Here is a 13,593-nt window from a genome sequence, read left to right on the forward strand (position 1 = left end):
CCAACATCTAGTGGAAAGCCTTCCCAGAAGAGTGGAGGCTGTTATAGCAGCAATGTTCCAACATCTAGTGGAAAGCCTTCCCAGAAGAGTGGAGGCTGTTATAGCAGCAATGTTCCAACATCTAGTGGAAAACCTTCCCAGAAGAGTGGAGGCTGTTATAGCAGCAATGTTCCAACATCTAATGGAAAGCCTTCCCAGAAGAGTGGAGGCTGTTATAGCAGCAATGTTCCAACATCTAGTGGAAAGCCTTCCCAGAAGAGTGGAGGCTGTTATAACAGCAATGTTCCAACATCTAGTGGAAAGCCTTCCCAGAAGAGTGGAGGCTGTTATAGCAGCAATGTTCCAACATCTAGTGGAAAGCCTTCCCAGAAGAGTGGAGGCTGTTATAGCAGCAATGTTCCAACATCTAGTGGAAAGCCTTCCCAGAAGAGTGGAGGCTGTTATAACAGCAATGTTCCAACATCTAGTGGAAAGCCTTCCCAGAAGAGTGGAGGCTGTTATAGCAGCAATGTTCCAACATCTAGTGGAAAGCCTTCCCAGAAGAGTGGAGGCTGTTATAGCAGCAATGTTCCAACATCTAGTGGAAAGCCTTCCCAGAAGAGTGGAGGCTGTTATAGCAGCAATGTTCCAACATCTAGTGGAAAGCCTTCCCAGAAGAGTGGAGGCTGTTATAGCAGCAATGTTCCAACATCTAGTGGAAAGCCTTCCCAGAAGAGTGGAGGCTGTTATAGCAGCAATGTTCCAACATCTAGTGGAAAGCCTTCCCAGAAGAGTGGAGGCTGTTATAGCAGCAATGTTCCAACATCTAGTGGAAAGCCTTCCCAGAAGAGTGGAGGCTGTTATAGCAGCAATGTTCCAACATCTAGTGGAAAGCCTTCCCAGAAGAGTGGAGGCTGTTATAGCAGCAATGTTCCAACATCTAGTGGAAAGCCTTCCCAGAAGAGTGGAGGCTGTTATAGCAGCAATGTTCCAACATCTAGTGGAAAGCCTTCCCAGAAGAGTGGAGGCTGTTATAGCAGCAATGTTCCTACATCTAGTGGAAAGCCTTCCCAGAAGAGTGGAGGCTGTTATAGCAGCAATGTTCCAACATCTAGTGGAAAGCCTTCCCAGAAGAGTGGAGGCTGTTATAGCAGCAAAGGGGACCAACTCACTAATGGCCATGATTTTGGAATGAGATGTTGGACGCACAGGTTTTGGATGTAATTATCAATACACCCAGTCACTGCAAAGATACATGCATCCTTCCTAACTCAGTTGCCGGAGAGGAAGGAAACCACTCAGGGATTTCACCATGAGGCCAATTTTGACTTTAAAACAGTTATAGAGTTTAATGGCTGTGATAGGAGACAACTGAGGATGGATCAACAACATTGTAGTTACTCCACAATACTAACCTAAAGGACAGAGTGAAAAGAAGGAAGCCTATACAGAATAAAAATGTTCCAAAACATGCCTCCTGTTTTCAACAAGGAACTAAAGTAAAACTGCAAGAAACGTGGCAAAGCAATTGACGTTTTGTCCATGAAGACAACGTGTTGTTTGGGGCAAATCCAATACAACACTTTACTGAGAATCACTCTCCATATGTTCAAGCATAGTGGTGGCTGCATCATGTTATGGGTATGCTTGTCATCGTTAACGACGAGGGAGTTTTTCAGGATAAAAAAGAAACGGAATGGAGCTAAAGCACAAGCTAAATCCTAGAGGTAAACCTGGTTCAGTCTGCTTTCCACCAGATATTTAGGAGATTAATTCACCATTTCAGCAATAACCTAAACAAGACAATAACCTGAAATACAAGATCAAATCTATGCTGAAGTTGCTTACCAAGAAGACAGTGAATGTTCCTGAGAAGCAGAGTTACAGTTTTGACTCAAATCTACTTGAAAATCTGTGGAAAGACCCTGAAAATGGTTGTCTAGCAATGATCACACAACCACTTCGACAGAGCCTGAATAGTTTTTAAAATAATAATGTGCAAGTGTTGCACAATCCAGGTGTGGAAACTCTAAGAGACTTACCCAGAAAGACTCAAAGCTTTTAGAGACTTACCCAGAAAGACTCACAGCTCTTATAGACTTACCCAGAAGACTCACAGCTCTTAGAGACTCACCCAGAAAGACTCACAGCTGTAATCGCCGCCAAAGGTGTTTCTACAAAGTATTGACTCAGGGGTGTGAATACTTATGTACATTTGATATTTCTGTATTTTCAATAAATGTTCTAACATTTCTCAAAACATGTTTTCAATTTGTAAAAAAATACATTATGGGGTATTGTGTATAGATTGGTAACCATAAAAATCTATTTCATCAATTTTGAATTTAAATTGTAAGACAACTAAACGTGTAATAAGTCAAGGGGTATACTTTCTGTGTGTATATGTACACTACCAGTCAAAAGTCTGGACACACCTACTCCTTCCAGGGTTTTTCTTTATTTTTACTATTTTCTACCTAGTAGAATAATAGTGAAGACATCAAAACTATGAAATAGCACATATGGAATCATGTAGTAACCAAAAAAGTGTTAAAGAAATCAAAAAATATTTTATATTGGAGATTCTTCAAATAGCCACCCTTTGCCTTGATGACAGCTTTGCACACTCTTGGCATTCTCTCAACCAGCTTCACCTGGATGGCATGGTGTGTCCAAACCATTGACTGGTACTGTATGTATTTGTGTTGTAATACTCTGTGGTACTTTGTATTTGTGTTAATGGTGTGTTAGGGTTATTATCGTTCATTTGCTACTTTTTATTCCGTTTTAGTTTTGAGGCAGTAATACTGTACATGAGGTGATCGTCAGATCAATGGTTCGTTTAGGTTTAAATGATAAAGTAATTGTCAATGGATTTAACATGAATAGCACTGAGACTGGTGAAACACACATGGTGGAAGGAAACTATCGCCCGCTCATGTTTACACCAATCCAACGCTTCTCGACTTTAACATGTAGGAAGAATCAGGTTAGCAACCTAGGTCATTTTTCCCCTGTTAGCTCGTGATAGCTGCAGAGATATACCTGCCAGATTCAGTAACTAGACCCATCTGAGACAGGTTCTCCTCTCTTCCAGAGCACCCTCAGCCAGAGCATCCGGCTACTGCAGAGGACAGCTAAGGAACTACCTGTGAGGACACACACACACACGCAGACGCACACACACACACACGCACACTCACACACACCCTAGCTCACCTGTCTCTCTCTCTCTCTCAGGTGAAGGTGACTAACGTCCTTAGTGCCATCGACGAAGCAGAGTACCTCATCACACACAACGCTTCACGTGTGGTAAAACAGGTAAACACACAGACACACACACAGACACACACACAGACACACACACACAGACACACACAGACACACACACACACACACACACACACACACACACACACACACACACACACACACACACACACACACACACACACACACACACACACACACACACACACACACACTCTCTCTCTCTAAACTACCTCTCATTGTCCTGCAGGAGACAGATGTGTACATGCGGAGCCTGGTTGGATACTTCAGACAGTACACTGACTGGGTCAAAAACTCTGTAAGTTATCAAGTTAGAGTTATACAGTTTGGGGTCACTAGAAGGCCAGCATCCCAAAGTCGCCTCTTCACTGTTGACACTGAGCCTGGTGTTTTGCAGGTACTATTTAACGAAACTGCCAGTTGAGGACTTGTGAGGCGTCTGTTTCTCAAACTAGACACTCTAATGTACTTGTCCTCTTGCTCAGTGGTGCACCTGGGGGCCTCCCACTCCTCTTTCTATTCTGGTTAGAGCCAGTTTGTGCTGTTCTGTGAAGGGAGTAGTACACATCGTTGTACGAGATCTTCAGTTTCTTGGCAATTTCTCACATGGAATCGCCTTCATTTCTCAGAACAAGAATAGACTGATGAGTTTCCGAAGAAAGTTCTTTGTTTCTGGCCATTTTGAACCTGTAATCGAACCCACAAATGCTGATGCTCCAGATACCCAACTAGTCTAAAAAAGGCAAGCTTCTTCAATCAGCACAAGTGTTCAGCTGTGCTAAAATAATTGCAAAATGGTTTTCTAATGATCAATTAGCCTTTTAAAATGATAACATTTTAAAAGGTCAATTAGCCTTTTAAAATGATCAATTAGCCTTTTAAAAAGATAAACTTGGATTAGCTAACACAACGTGCCATTGGAACACAGGAGTGATGGTTGCTGATAATGGGCCTCTGTACGTCGATGTAGATATTCCATTAAAATCAGCCGTTTCCAGCTACAATAGTCATTTACAACATTAACAATGTCTACACTGTATTTCTGATCCATTTGATGTTATTTTAATGGACACTTTTTTGTTTTTCTTTCAAAAACAAAGACGTTTCTAAGTGACCCCAAACCTTTGAATGGTAGTGTGTGTGTATATGTCTATACTATACAGTTGAAGTCAGAAGTTTACATACACCTTAGCCAAATACATTTAAACTCAGTTGTTCACAATTCCTGACATTTCATCAGAGTAAAAATTCCCTGTTTTAGGTCAGTTAGGATCACCACTTTATTTTAAGACTGAAATGTCAGAATTATAGTAGAGTGATTTATTTCAGCTTTTATTTCTTTCATCACATTCCCAGTGGGTCAGAAGTTTACATACACTCAATTAGTATCTATCTATTAGTCCTAACCTCTCCTCCAGTCCTAACCTCTCCTCCAGTACCTCCAGTCCTAACCTCTCCTCCAGTCCTAACCTCTCCTCCAGTACCTCCAGTCCTAACCTCTCCTCCAGTCCTAACCTCTCCTCCAGTACCTCCAGTCCTAACCTCTCCTCCAGTACCTCCAGTCCTAACCTCTCCTCCAGTCCTAACCTCTCCTCCAGTCCTAACCTCTCCTCCAGTACCTCCAGTCCTAACCTCTCCTCCAGTCCTAACCTCTCCTCCAGTCCTAACCTCTCCTCCAGTCCTAACCTCTCCTCCAGTCCTAACCTCTCCTCCAGTACCTCCAGTCCTAACCTCTCCTCCAGTCCTAACCTCTCCTCCAGTCCTAACCTCTCCTCCAGTACCTCCAGTCCTAACCTCTCCTCCAGTACCTCCAGTCCTAACCTCTCCTCCAGTACCTCCAGTCCTAACCTCTCCTCCAGTACCTCCTCCAGTCCTAACCTCTCCTCCAGTACCTCCAGTCCTATCCTCTCCTCCAGTACCTCCAGTCCTAACCTCTCCTCCAGTACCTCCTCCAGTCCTAACCTCTCCTCCAGTACCTCCAGTCCTAACCTCTCCTCCAGTACCTCCAGTCCTAACCTCTCCTCCAGTCCTAACCTCTCCTCCAGTACCTCCAGTCAGTCCTAACAACTCCTCCAGTACCTCCAGTCCTAACCTCTCCTCCAGTACCTCCGGTCCTAACCTCTCCTCCAGTACCTCCAGTCCTAACCTCTCCTCCAGTACCTCCTCCAGTCCCTCCAGTCCTAACCTCTCCTCCAGTACCTCCAGTCCTAACCTCCCCTCCAGTCCTAACCTCTCCTCCAGTCCCTCCAGTCAGTCCTAACCTCTCCTCCAGTACCTCCAGTCCTAACCTCTCCTCCAGTACCTCCAGCCCTAACCTCTCCTCCAGTGCCTCCAGTCCTAACCTCTCCTCCAGTACCTCCAGTCCTAACCTCTCCTCCAGTCCCTCCAGTCCTAACCTCTCCTCCAGTACCTCCAGTCCTAACCTCTCCTCCAGTACCTCCAGTCCTAACCTCTCCTCCAGTCCTAACCTCTCCTCCAGTACCTCCAGTCCTAACCTCTCCTCCAGTACCTCCAGTCCTAACCTCTCCTCCAGTACCTCCAGTCCTAACCTCTCCTCCAGTACCTCCAGTCCTAACCTCTCCTCCAGTACCTCCTCAAGTCCCTCCAGTCCTAACCTCTCCTCCAGTACCTCCAGTCCTAACCTCTCCTCCACTACCTCCAGTCCTAACCTCTCCTCCAGTACCTCCAGTCCTAACCTCTCCTCCAGTACCTCCAGTCCTAACCTCTCCTCCAGTACCTCCAGTCCTAACCTCTCCTCCAGTACCTCCAGTCCTAACCTCTCCTCCAGTACCTCCAGTCCTAACCTCTCCTCCAGTACCTCCAGTCCTAACCTCTCCTCCATTACCTCCAGTCCTAACCTCTCCTCCAGTACCTCCAGTCCTAACCTCTCCTCCAGTACCTCCAGTCCTAACCTCTCCTCCAGTACCTCCAGTCCTAACCTCTCCTCCAGTACCTCCAGTCCTAACCTCTCCTCCAGTACCTCCAGTCCTAACCTCTCCTCCAGTACCTCCAGTCCTAACCTCTCCTCCAGTACCTCCAGTCCTAACCTCTCCTCCAGTCCTATCCTCTCCTCCAGTACCTCCAGTCAGTCCTAACCTCTCCTCCAGTACCTCCAGTCCTAACCTCTCCTCCAGTACCTCCAGTCCTAACCTCTCCTCCAGTACCTCCAGTCCTATCCTCTCCTCCAGTACCTCCAGTCAGTCCTAACCTCTCCTCCAGTACCTCCAGTCCTAACCTCTCCTCCAGTACCTCCAGTCCTAACCTCTCCTCCAGTACCTCCAGCCCTAACCTCTCCTCCAGTACCTCCTCCAGTCCCTCCAGTCCTAACCTCTCCTCCAGTACCTCCAGTCCTAACCTCTCCTCCAGTACCTCCAGTCCTAACCTCTCCTCCAGTACCTCCAGTCCTAACCTCTCCTCCAGTACCTCCAGTCCTAACCTCTCCTCCAGTACCTCCAGTCCTAACCTCTCCTCCAGTACCCCCAGTCCTAACCTCTCCTCCAGTACCTCCAGTCCTAACCTCTCCTCCAGTACCTCCAGTCCTAACCTCTCCTCCAATACTTCCAGTCCTAACCTCTCCTCCAGTACCTCCAGTCCTAACCTCTCCTCCAGTACCTCCAGTCCTATCCTCTCCTCCAGTACCTCCAGTCAGTCCTAACCTCTCCTCCAGTACCTCCAGTCCTAACCTCTCCTCCAGTACCTCCAGTCCTAACCTCTCCTCCAGTACCTCCAGTCCTAACCTCTCCTCCAGTCCCTCCAGTCCTAACCTCTCCTCCAGTACCTCCAGTCAGTCCTAACCTCTCCTCCAGTACCTCCAGTCCTAACCTCTCCTCCAGTACCTCCAGTCCTAACCTCTCCTCCAGTCCCTCCAGTCCTAATCTCTCCTCCAGTACCTCCAGTCCTAACCTCTCCTCCAGTACCTCCAGTCAGTCCTAACCTCTCCTCCAGTACCTCCAGTCCTAACCTCTCCTCCAGTCCTAACCTCTCCTCCAGTACCTCCAGTCCAAACCTCTCCTCCAGTCCTAACCTCTCCTCCAGTACCTCCAGTCCTAACCTCTCCTCCAGTACCTCCAGTCCTAACCTCTCCTCCAGTACCTCCAGTCCTAACCTCTCCTCCAGTACCTCCAGTCCTAACCTCTCCTCCAGTCCTAACCTCTCCTCCAGTACCTCCAGTCCTAACCTCTCCTCCAGTACCTCCATTCCTATCTTCTCCTCCAGTACCTCCAGTCCTATCCTGTCCTCCAGTACCTCCAGTCAGTCCTAACCTCTCCTCCAGTACCTCCAGTCCTAACCTCTCCTCCAGTCCCTCCAGTCCTAACCTCTCCTCCAGTACCTCCAGTCCTAACCTCTCCTCTAGTACCTCCTGCCCTAACCTCTCCTCCAGTACCTCCAGCCATTCCTAACCTCTCCTCCAGTCAGTCCTCCTCTCCTCCAGTCAGTCCTCCTCTCCTCCAGTCAGTCCTCCTCTCCTCCAGTCAGTCCTCCTCTCCTCCAGTCAGTCCTCCTCTCCTCCAGTCCTAACCTCTCCTCCAGTACCTCCAGTCCTAACCTCTCCTCCAGTACCTCCTCCAGTCCCTCCAGTCCTAACCTCTCCTCCAGTACCTCCAGTCCTAACCTCTCCTCCAGTACCTCCAGTCCTAACCTCTCCTCCAGTCCTCCAGTCATAACCTCTCCTCCAGTACCTCCAGTCCTAACCTCTCCTCCAGTACCTCCAGTCCTAACCTCTCCTCCAGTACCTCCAGTCCTCACCTCTCCTCCAGTACCTCCAGTCCTAACCTCTCCTCCAGTACCTCCAGTCCTAACCTCTCCTCCAGTACCTCCAGTCCTAACCTCTCCTCCAGTACCTCCAGTCCTAACCTCTCCTCCAGTACCTCCAGTCCTAACCTCTCCTCCAGTACCTCCAGTCCTAACCTCTCCTCCAGTCCTAACCTCTCCTCCAGTCCTAACCTCTCCTCCAGTCCTAACCTCTCCTCCAGTCCTAACCTCTCCTCCAGTCCTAACCTCTCCTCCAGTCCTAACCTCTCCTCCAGTCCTAACCTCTCCTCCAGTCCTAACCTCTCCTCCAGTACCTCCAGTCCTAACCTCTCCTCCAGTACCTCCAGTCCTAACCTCTCCTCCAGTCCTAACCTCTCCTCCAGTACCTCCAGTCCTAACCTCTCCTCCAGTACCTCCAGTCTTCATAATTTTTAACCAATGATGTAATGTCTGTGTCCTAGCTGACAGGGGAGGTGGCTCAGTGTAATGTCTGTGTGTGTAATGTCTGTGTCTGTCTGTGTCCTAGCTGACAGGGGAGGTGGCCCAGTGTAAACCCATCAGTAACATCATTGACTCCTTGGAGATTGTAGCCTGCAGCTTCATAGTCGACTCAGTGGTAAGATACACAGACAGACAGCTCCTGTGTGAGTCGGTATGTGCTGTGTGTCTGTGTGACTCGGTATGTGCTGTGTGTCTGTGTGACTCGGTATGTGCTGTGTGTCTGTGTGACTCGGTATGTGCTGTGTGTCTGTGTGACTCGGTATGTGCTGTGTGTCTGTGTGACTCGGTATGTGCTTTGTGTTTGTGTGTGTCGGTGTGTGTGTGTCGGTATGTGCTGTGTGTGTGGGGGTGTGTGCTGTGTGTGTGGGGGTGTGTGCTGTGTGTGTGGGGGTGTGTGCTGTGTGTGTGGGGGTGTGTGCTGTGTGTGTGGGGGTGTGTGCTGTGTGTGTGGGGGTGTGTGCAGTGTGTGTGTCGGTGTGTGCTGTGTGTGTGGGGGTGTGTGCTGTGTGTGTGTCGGTGTGTGCTGTGTGTGGGGGGGTGTGTGCTGTGTGTGGGGGGGTGTGTGCTGTGTGTGTGTCGGTATGTGCTGTGTGTGTGTGGGTGTGTGCTGTGGGTGTGTCGGTGTGTGCTGTGTGTGTGGGGGTGTGTGCTGTGTGTGTGGGGGTGTGTGCTGTGTGTGTGGGGGTGTGTGCTGTGTGTGTGGGGGTGTGTGCTGTGTGTGTGGGGGTGTGTGCTGTGTGTGTGGGGGTGTGTGCTGTGTGTGTGTGGGTGTGTGGGTGTGTGCTGTGTGTGTGTGGGTATGTGCTGTGTGTGTGGGGGTATGTGCTGTGTGGGTGTGTGCTGTGTGTGTGTCGGTATGTGCTGTGTGTGTGTGGGTGTGTGCTGTGTGTGTGTCGGTGGGTGCTGTGTGTGTGTGGGTGTGTGCTGTGTGTGTGGGGGTGTGTGCTGTGTGTGTGGGGGTGTGTGTGTGGGGGTGTGTGCTGTGTATGTGTGGACACTAATGTACAAACCTTGTTGTTTGTATGTGAACAGTTTGGGCTCCTTGTGTGTGTTGTAGAACACGTTCTGGTTTGGTCTGGGTTAAGGTAATATCTCTCTGTGTTGTAGACCACGTTCTGGTTTGGTCTGGGTTAAGGTAATACCTCTCTCTCTGTGTTGTAGAACACGTTCTGGTTTGGTCTGGGTTAAGGTAATACCTCTGTGTTGTAGAACACGTTCTGGTTTGGTCTGGGTTAAGGTAATATCTCTCTGTGTTGTAGAACACGTTCTGGTTTGGTCTGGGTTAAGGTAATATCTCTCTGTGTTGTAGAACACGTTCTGGTTTGGTCTGGGTTAAGGTAATACCTCTCTGTGTTGTAGAACACGTTCTGGTTTGGTCTGGGTTAAGGTAATACCTCTCTGTGATGTAGAACACGTTCTGGTTTGGTCTGGGTTAAGGTAATATCTCTCTCTGTGTTGTAGAACACGTTCTGGTTTGGTCTGGGTTAAGGTAATATCTCTCTGTGTTGTAGAACACGTTCTGGTTTGGTCTGGGTTAAGGTAATATCTCTCTGTGTTGTAGAACACGTTCTGGTTTGGTCTGGGTTAAGGTAATACCTCTCTGTGTTGTAGAACACGTTCTGGTTTGGTCTGGGTTAAGGTAATACCTCTCTGTGATGTAGAACACGTTCTGGTTTGGTCTGGGTTAAGGTAATACCTCTCTGTGATGTAGAACACGTTCTGGTTTGGTCTGGGTTAAGGTAATATCTCTCTGTGTTGTAGAACACGTTCTGGTTTGGTCTGGGTTAAGGTAATACCTCTCTGTGTTGTAGAACACGTTCTGGTTTGGTCTGGGTTAAGGTAATACCTCTCTGTGTTGTAGAACACGTTCTGGTTTGGTCTGGGTTAAGGTAATATCTCTCTCTGTGTTGTAGAACACGTTCTGGTTTGGTCTGGGTTAAGGTAATATCTCTCTCTGTTGTAGAACACGTTCTGGTTTGGTCTGGGTTAAGGTAATACCTCTCTGTGTTGTAGAACACGTTCTGGTTTGGTCTGGGTTAAGGTAATACCTCTCTGTGTTGTAGAACACGTTCTGGTTTGGTCTGGGTTAAGGTAATATCTCTCTGTGTTGTAGAACACGTTCTGGCTTGGTCTGGGTTAAGGTAATATCTCTCTGTGTTGTAGAACACGTTCTGGTTTGGTCTGGGTTAAGGTAATATCTCTCTGTGTTGTAGAACACGTTCTGGTTTGGTCTGGGTTAAGGTAATACCTCTCTCTGTGTTGTAGAACACGTTCTGGTTTGGTCTGGGTTAAGGTAATATCTCTCTGTGTTGTAGAACACGTTCTGGTTTGGTCTGGGTTAAGGTAATATCTCTCTCTGTGTTGTAGAACACGTTCTGGTTTGGTCTGGGTTAAGGTAATACCTCTCTGTGTTGTAGAACACGTTCTGGTTTGGTCTGGGTTAAGGTAATACCTCTCTGTGTTGTAGAACACGTTCTGGTTTGGTCTGGGTTAAGGTAATACCTCTCTGTGTTGTAGAACACGTTCTGGTTTGGTCTGGGTTAAGGTAATACCTCTCTCTGTGTTGTAGAACACGTTCTGGTTTGGTCTGGGTTAAGGTAATATCTCTCTCTGTTGTAGAACACGTTCTGGTTTGGTCTGGGTTAAGGTAATATCTCTCTGTGTTGTAGAACACGTTCTGGTTTGGTCTGGGTTAAGGTAATATCTCTCTGTGTTGTAGAACACGTTCTGGTTTGGTCTGGGTTAAGGTAATACCTCTCTGTGTTGTAGAACATGTTCTGGTTTGGTCTGGGTTAAGGTAATATCTCTCTGTGTTGTAGAACACGTTCTGGTTTGGTCTGGGTTAAGGTAATATCTCTCTGTGTTGTAGAACACGTTCTGGTTTGGTCTGGGTTAAGGTAATACCTCTCTGTGTTGTAGAACACGTTCTGGTTTGGTCTGGGTTAAGGTAATACCTCTCTGTGTTGTAGAACACGTTCTGGTTTGGTCTGGGTTAAGGTAATACCTCTCTCTGTGTTGTAGAACACGTTCTGGTTTGGTCTGGGTTAAGGTAATACCTCTCTGTGTTGTAGAACACGTTCTGGTTTGGTCTGGGTTAAGGTAATACCTCTCTCTGTGTTGTAGAACACGTTCTGGTTTGGTCTGGGTTAAGGTAATACCTCTCTCTGTGTTGTAGAACACGTTCTGGTTTGGTCTGGGTTAAGGTAATACCTCTCTGTGTTGTAGAACACGTTCTGGTTTGGTCTGGGTTAAGGGAATATCTCTCTGTGTTGTAGAACACGTTCTGGTTTGGTCTGGGTTAAGGTAATACCTCTCTCTGTGTTGTAGAACACGTTCTGGTTTGGTCTGGGTTAAGGTAATACCTCTCTGTGTTGTAGAACACGTTCTGGTTTGGTCTGGGTTAAGGTAATACCTCTCTGTGTTGTAGAACACGTTCTGGTTTGGTCTGGGTTAAGGTAATACCTCTCTGTGTTGTAGAACACGTTCTGGTTTGGTCTGGGTTAAGGTAATAACTCTCTGTGTTGTAGAACACGTCCTGGTTCGGTCTGGGTTAAGGTAATACCTCTCTGTGTTGTAGAACACGTCCTGGTTTGGTCTGGGTTAAGGTAATACCTCTCTGTGTTGTAGAACACGTTCTGGTTTGGTCTGGGTTAAGGTAATACCTCTCTGTGTTGTAGAACACGTTCTGGTTTGGTCTGGGTTAAGGTAATACCTCTCTGTGTTGTAGAACACGTTCTGGTTTGGTCTGGGTTAAGGTAATACCTCTCTGTGTTGTAGAACACGTTCTGGTTTGGTCTGGGTTAAGGTAATACCTCTCTGTGTTGTAGAACACGTTCTGGTTTGGTCTGGGTTAAGGTAATATCTCTCTGTGTTGTAGAACACGTTCTGGTTTGGTCTGGGTTAAGGTAATACCTCTCTGTGTTGTAGAACACGTTCTGGTTTGGTCTGGGTTAAGGTAATACCTCTCTGTGTTGTAGAACACGTTCTGGTTTGGTCTGGGTTAAGGTAATACCTCTCTGTGTTGTAGAACACGTTCTGGTTTGGTCTGGGTTAAGGTAATATCTCTCTGTGTTGTAGAACACGTTCTGGTTTGGTCTGGGTTAAGGTAATACCTCTCTGTGTTGTAGAACACGTTCTGGTTTGGTCTGGGTTAAGGTAATACCTCTCTGTGTTGTAGAACACGTTCTGGTTTGGTCTGGGTTAAGGTAATACCTCTCTGTGTTGTAGAACACGTTCTGGTTTGGTCTGGGTTAAGGTAATACCTCTCTGTGTTGTAGAACACGTTCTGGTTTGGTCTGGGTTAAGGTAATACCTCTCTGTGTTGTAGAACACGTTCTGGTTTGGTCTGGGTTAAGGTAATACCTCTCTGTGTTGTAGAACACGTTCTGGTTTGGTCTGGGTTAAGGTAATACCTCTCTGTGTTGTAGAACACGTTCTGGTTTGGTCTGGGTTAAGGTAATACCTCTCTGTGTTGTAGAACACGTTCTGGTTTGGTCTGGGTTAAGGTAATATCTCTCTGTGTTGTAGAACACGTTCTGGTTTGGTCTGGGTTAAGGTAATATCTCTCTCTGTGTTGTAGAACACGTTCTGGTTTGGTCTGGGTTAAGGTAATACCTCTCTGTGTTGTAGAACACGTTCTGGTTTGGTCTGGGTTAAGGTAATATCTCTCTGTGTTGTAGAACACGTTCTGGTTTGGTCTGGGTTAAGGTAATACCTCTCTGTGTTGTAGAACACGTTCTGGTTTGGTCTGGGTTAAGGTAATACCTCTCTGTGTTGTAGAACACGTTCTGGTTTGGTCTGGGTTAAGGTAATACCTCTCTGTGTTGTAGAACACGTTCTGGTTTGGTCTGGGTTAAGGTAATATCTCTCTCTGTGTTGTAGAACACGTTCTGGTTTGGTCTGGGTTAAGGTAATACCTCTCTGTGTTGTAGAACACGTTCTGGTTTGGTCTGGGTTAAGGTAATATCTCTCTGTGTTGTAGAACACGTTCTGGTTTGGTCTGGGTTAAGGTAATATCTCTCTCTGTGTTGTAGAACACGTTCTGGTTTGGTCTGGGTTAAGGTAATACCT

The 13,593-nt window shown here is 47.2% G+C and overlaps 1 protein-coding gene across 1 annotated transcript in view; it reads left to right on the plus strand.

Moving 5' to 3' along the window:
- LOC129856037 (prominin-1-A-like) overlaps window positions 1-13,593 on the plus strand; it is a 131,661-nt gene that overhangs the window by 77,695 nt on the left and 40,373 nt on the right. Inside the window, exons 22-25 of the mRNA XM_055924171.1 lie at window positions 3,077-3,130; window positions 3,220-3,300; window positions 3,500-3,568; window positions 8,549-8,638. Of these exons, the coding sequence (XP_055780146.1) occupies window positions 3,077-3,130; window positions 3,220-3,300; window positions 3,500-3,568; window positions 8,549-8,638 (294 nt within the window). The remainder of the gene's footprint in view (window positions 1-3,076; window positions 3,131-3,219; window positions 3,301-3,499; window positions 3,569-8,548; window positions 8,639-13,593) is intronic.

This window comes from Salvelinus fontinalis, chromosome 5 (genome assembly GCF_029448725.1).
Source record: "Salvelinus fontinalis isolate EN_2023a chromosome 5, ASM2944872v1, whole genome shotgun sequence".
Taxonomy (NCBI): domain Eukaryota; kingdom Metazoa; phylum Chordata; class Actinopteri; order Salmoniformes; family Salmonidae; genus Salvelinus; species Salvelinus fontinalis.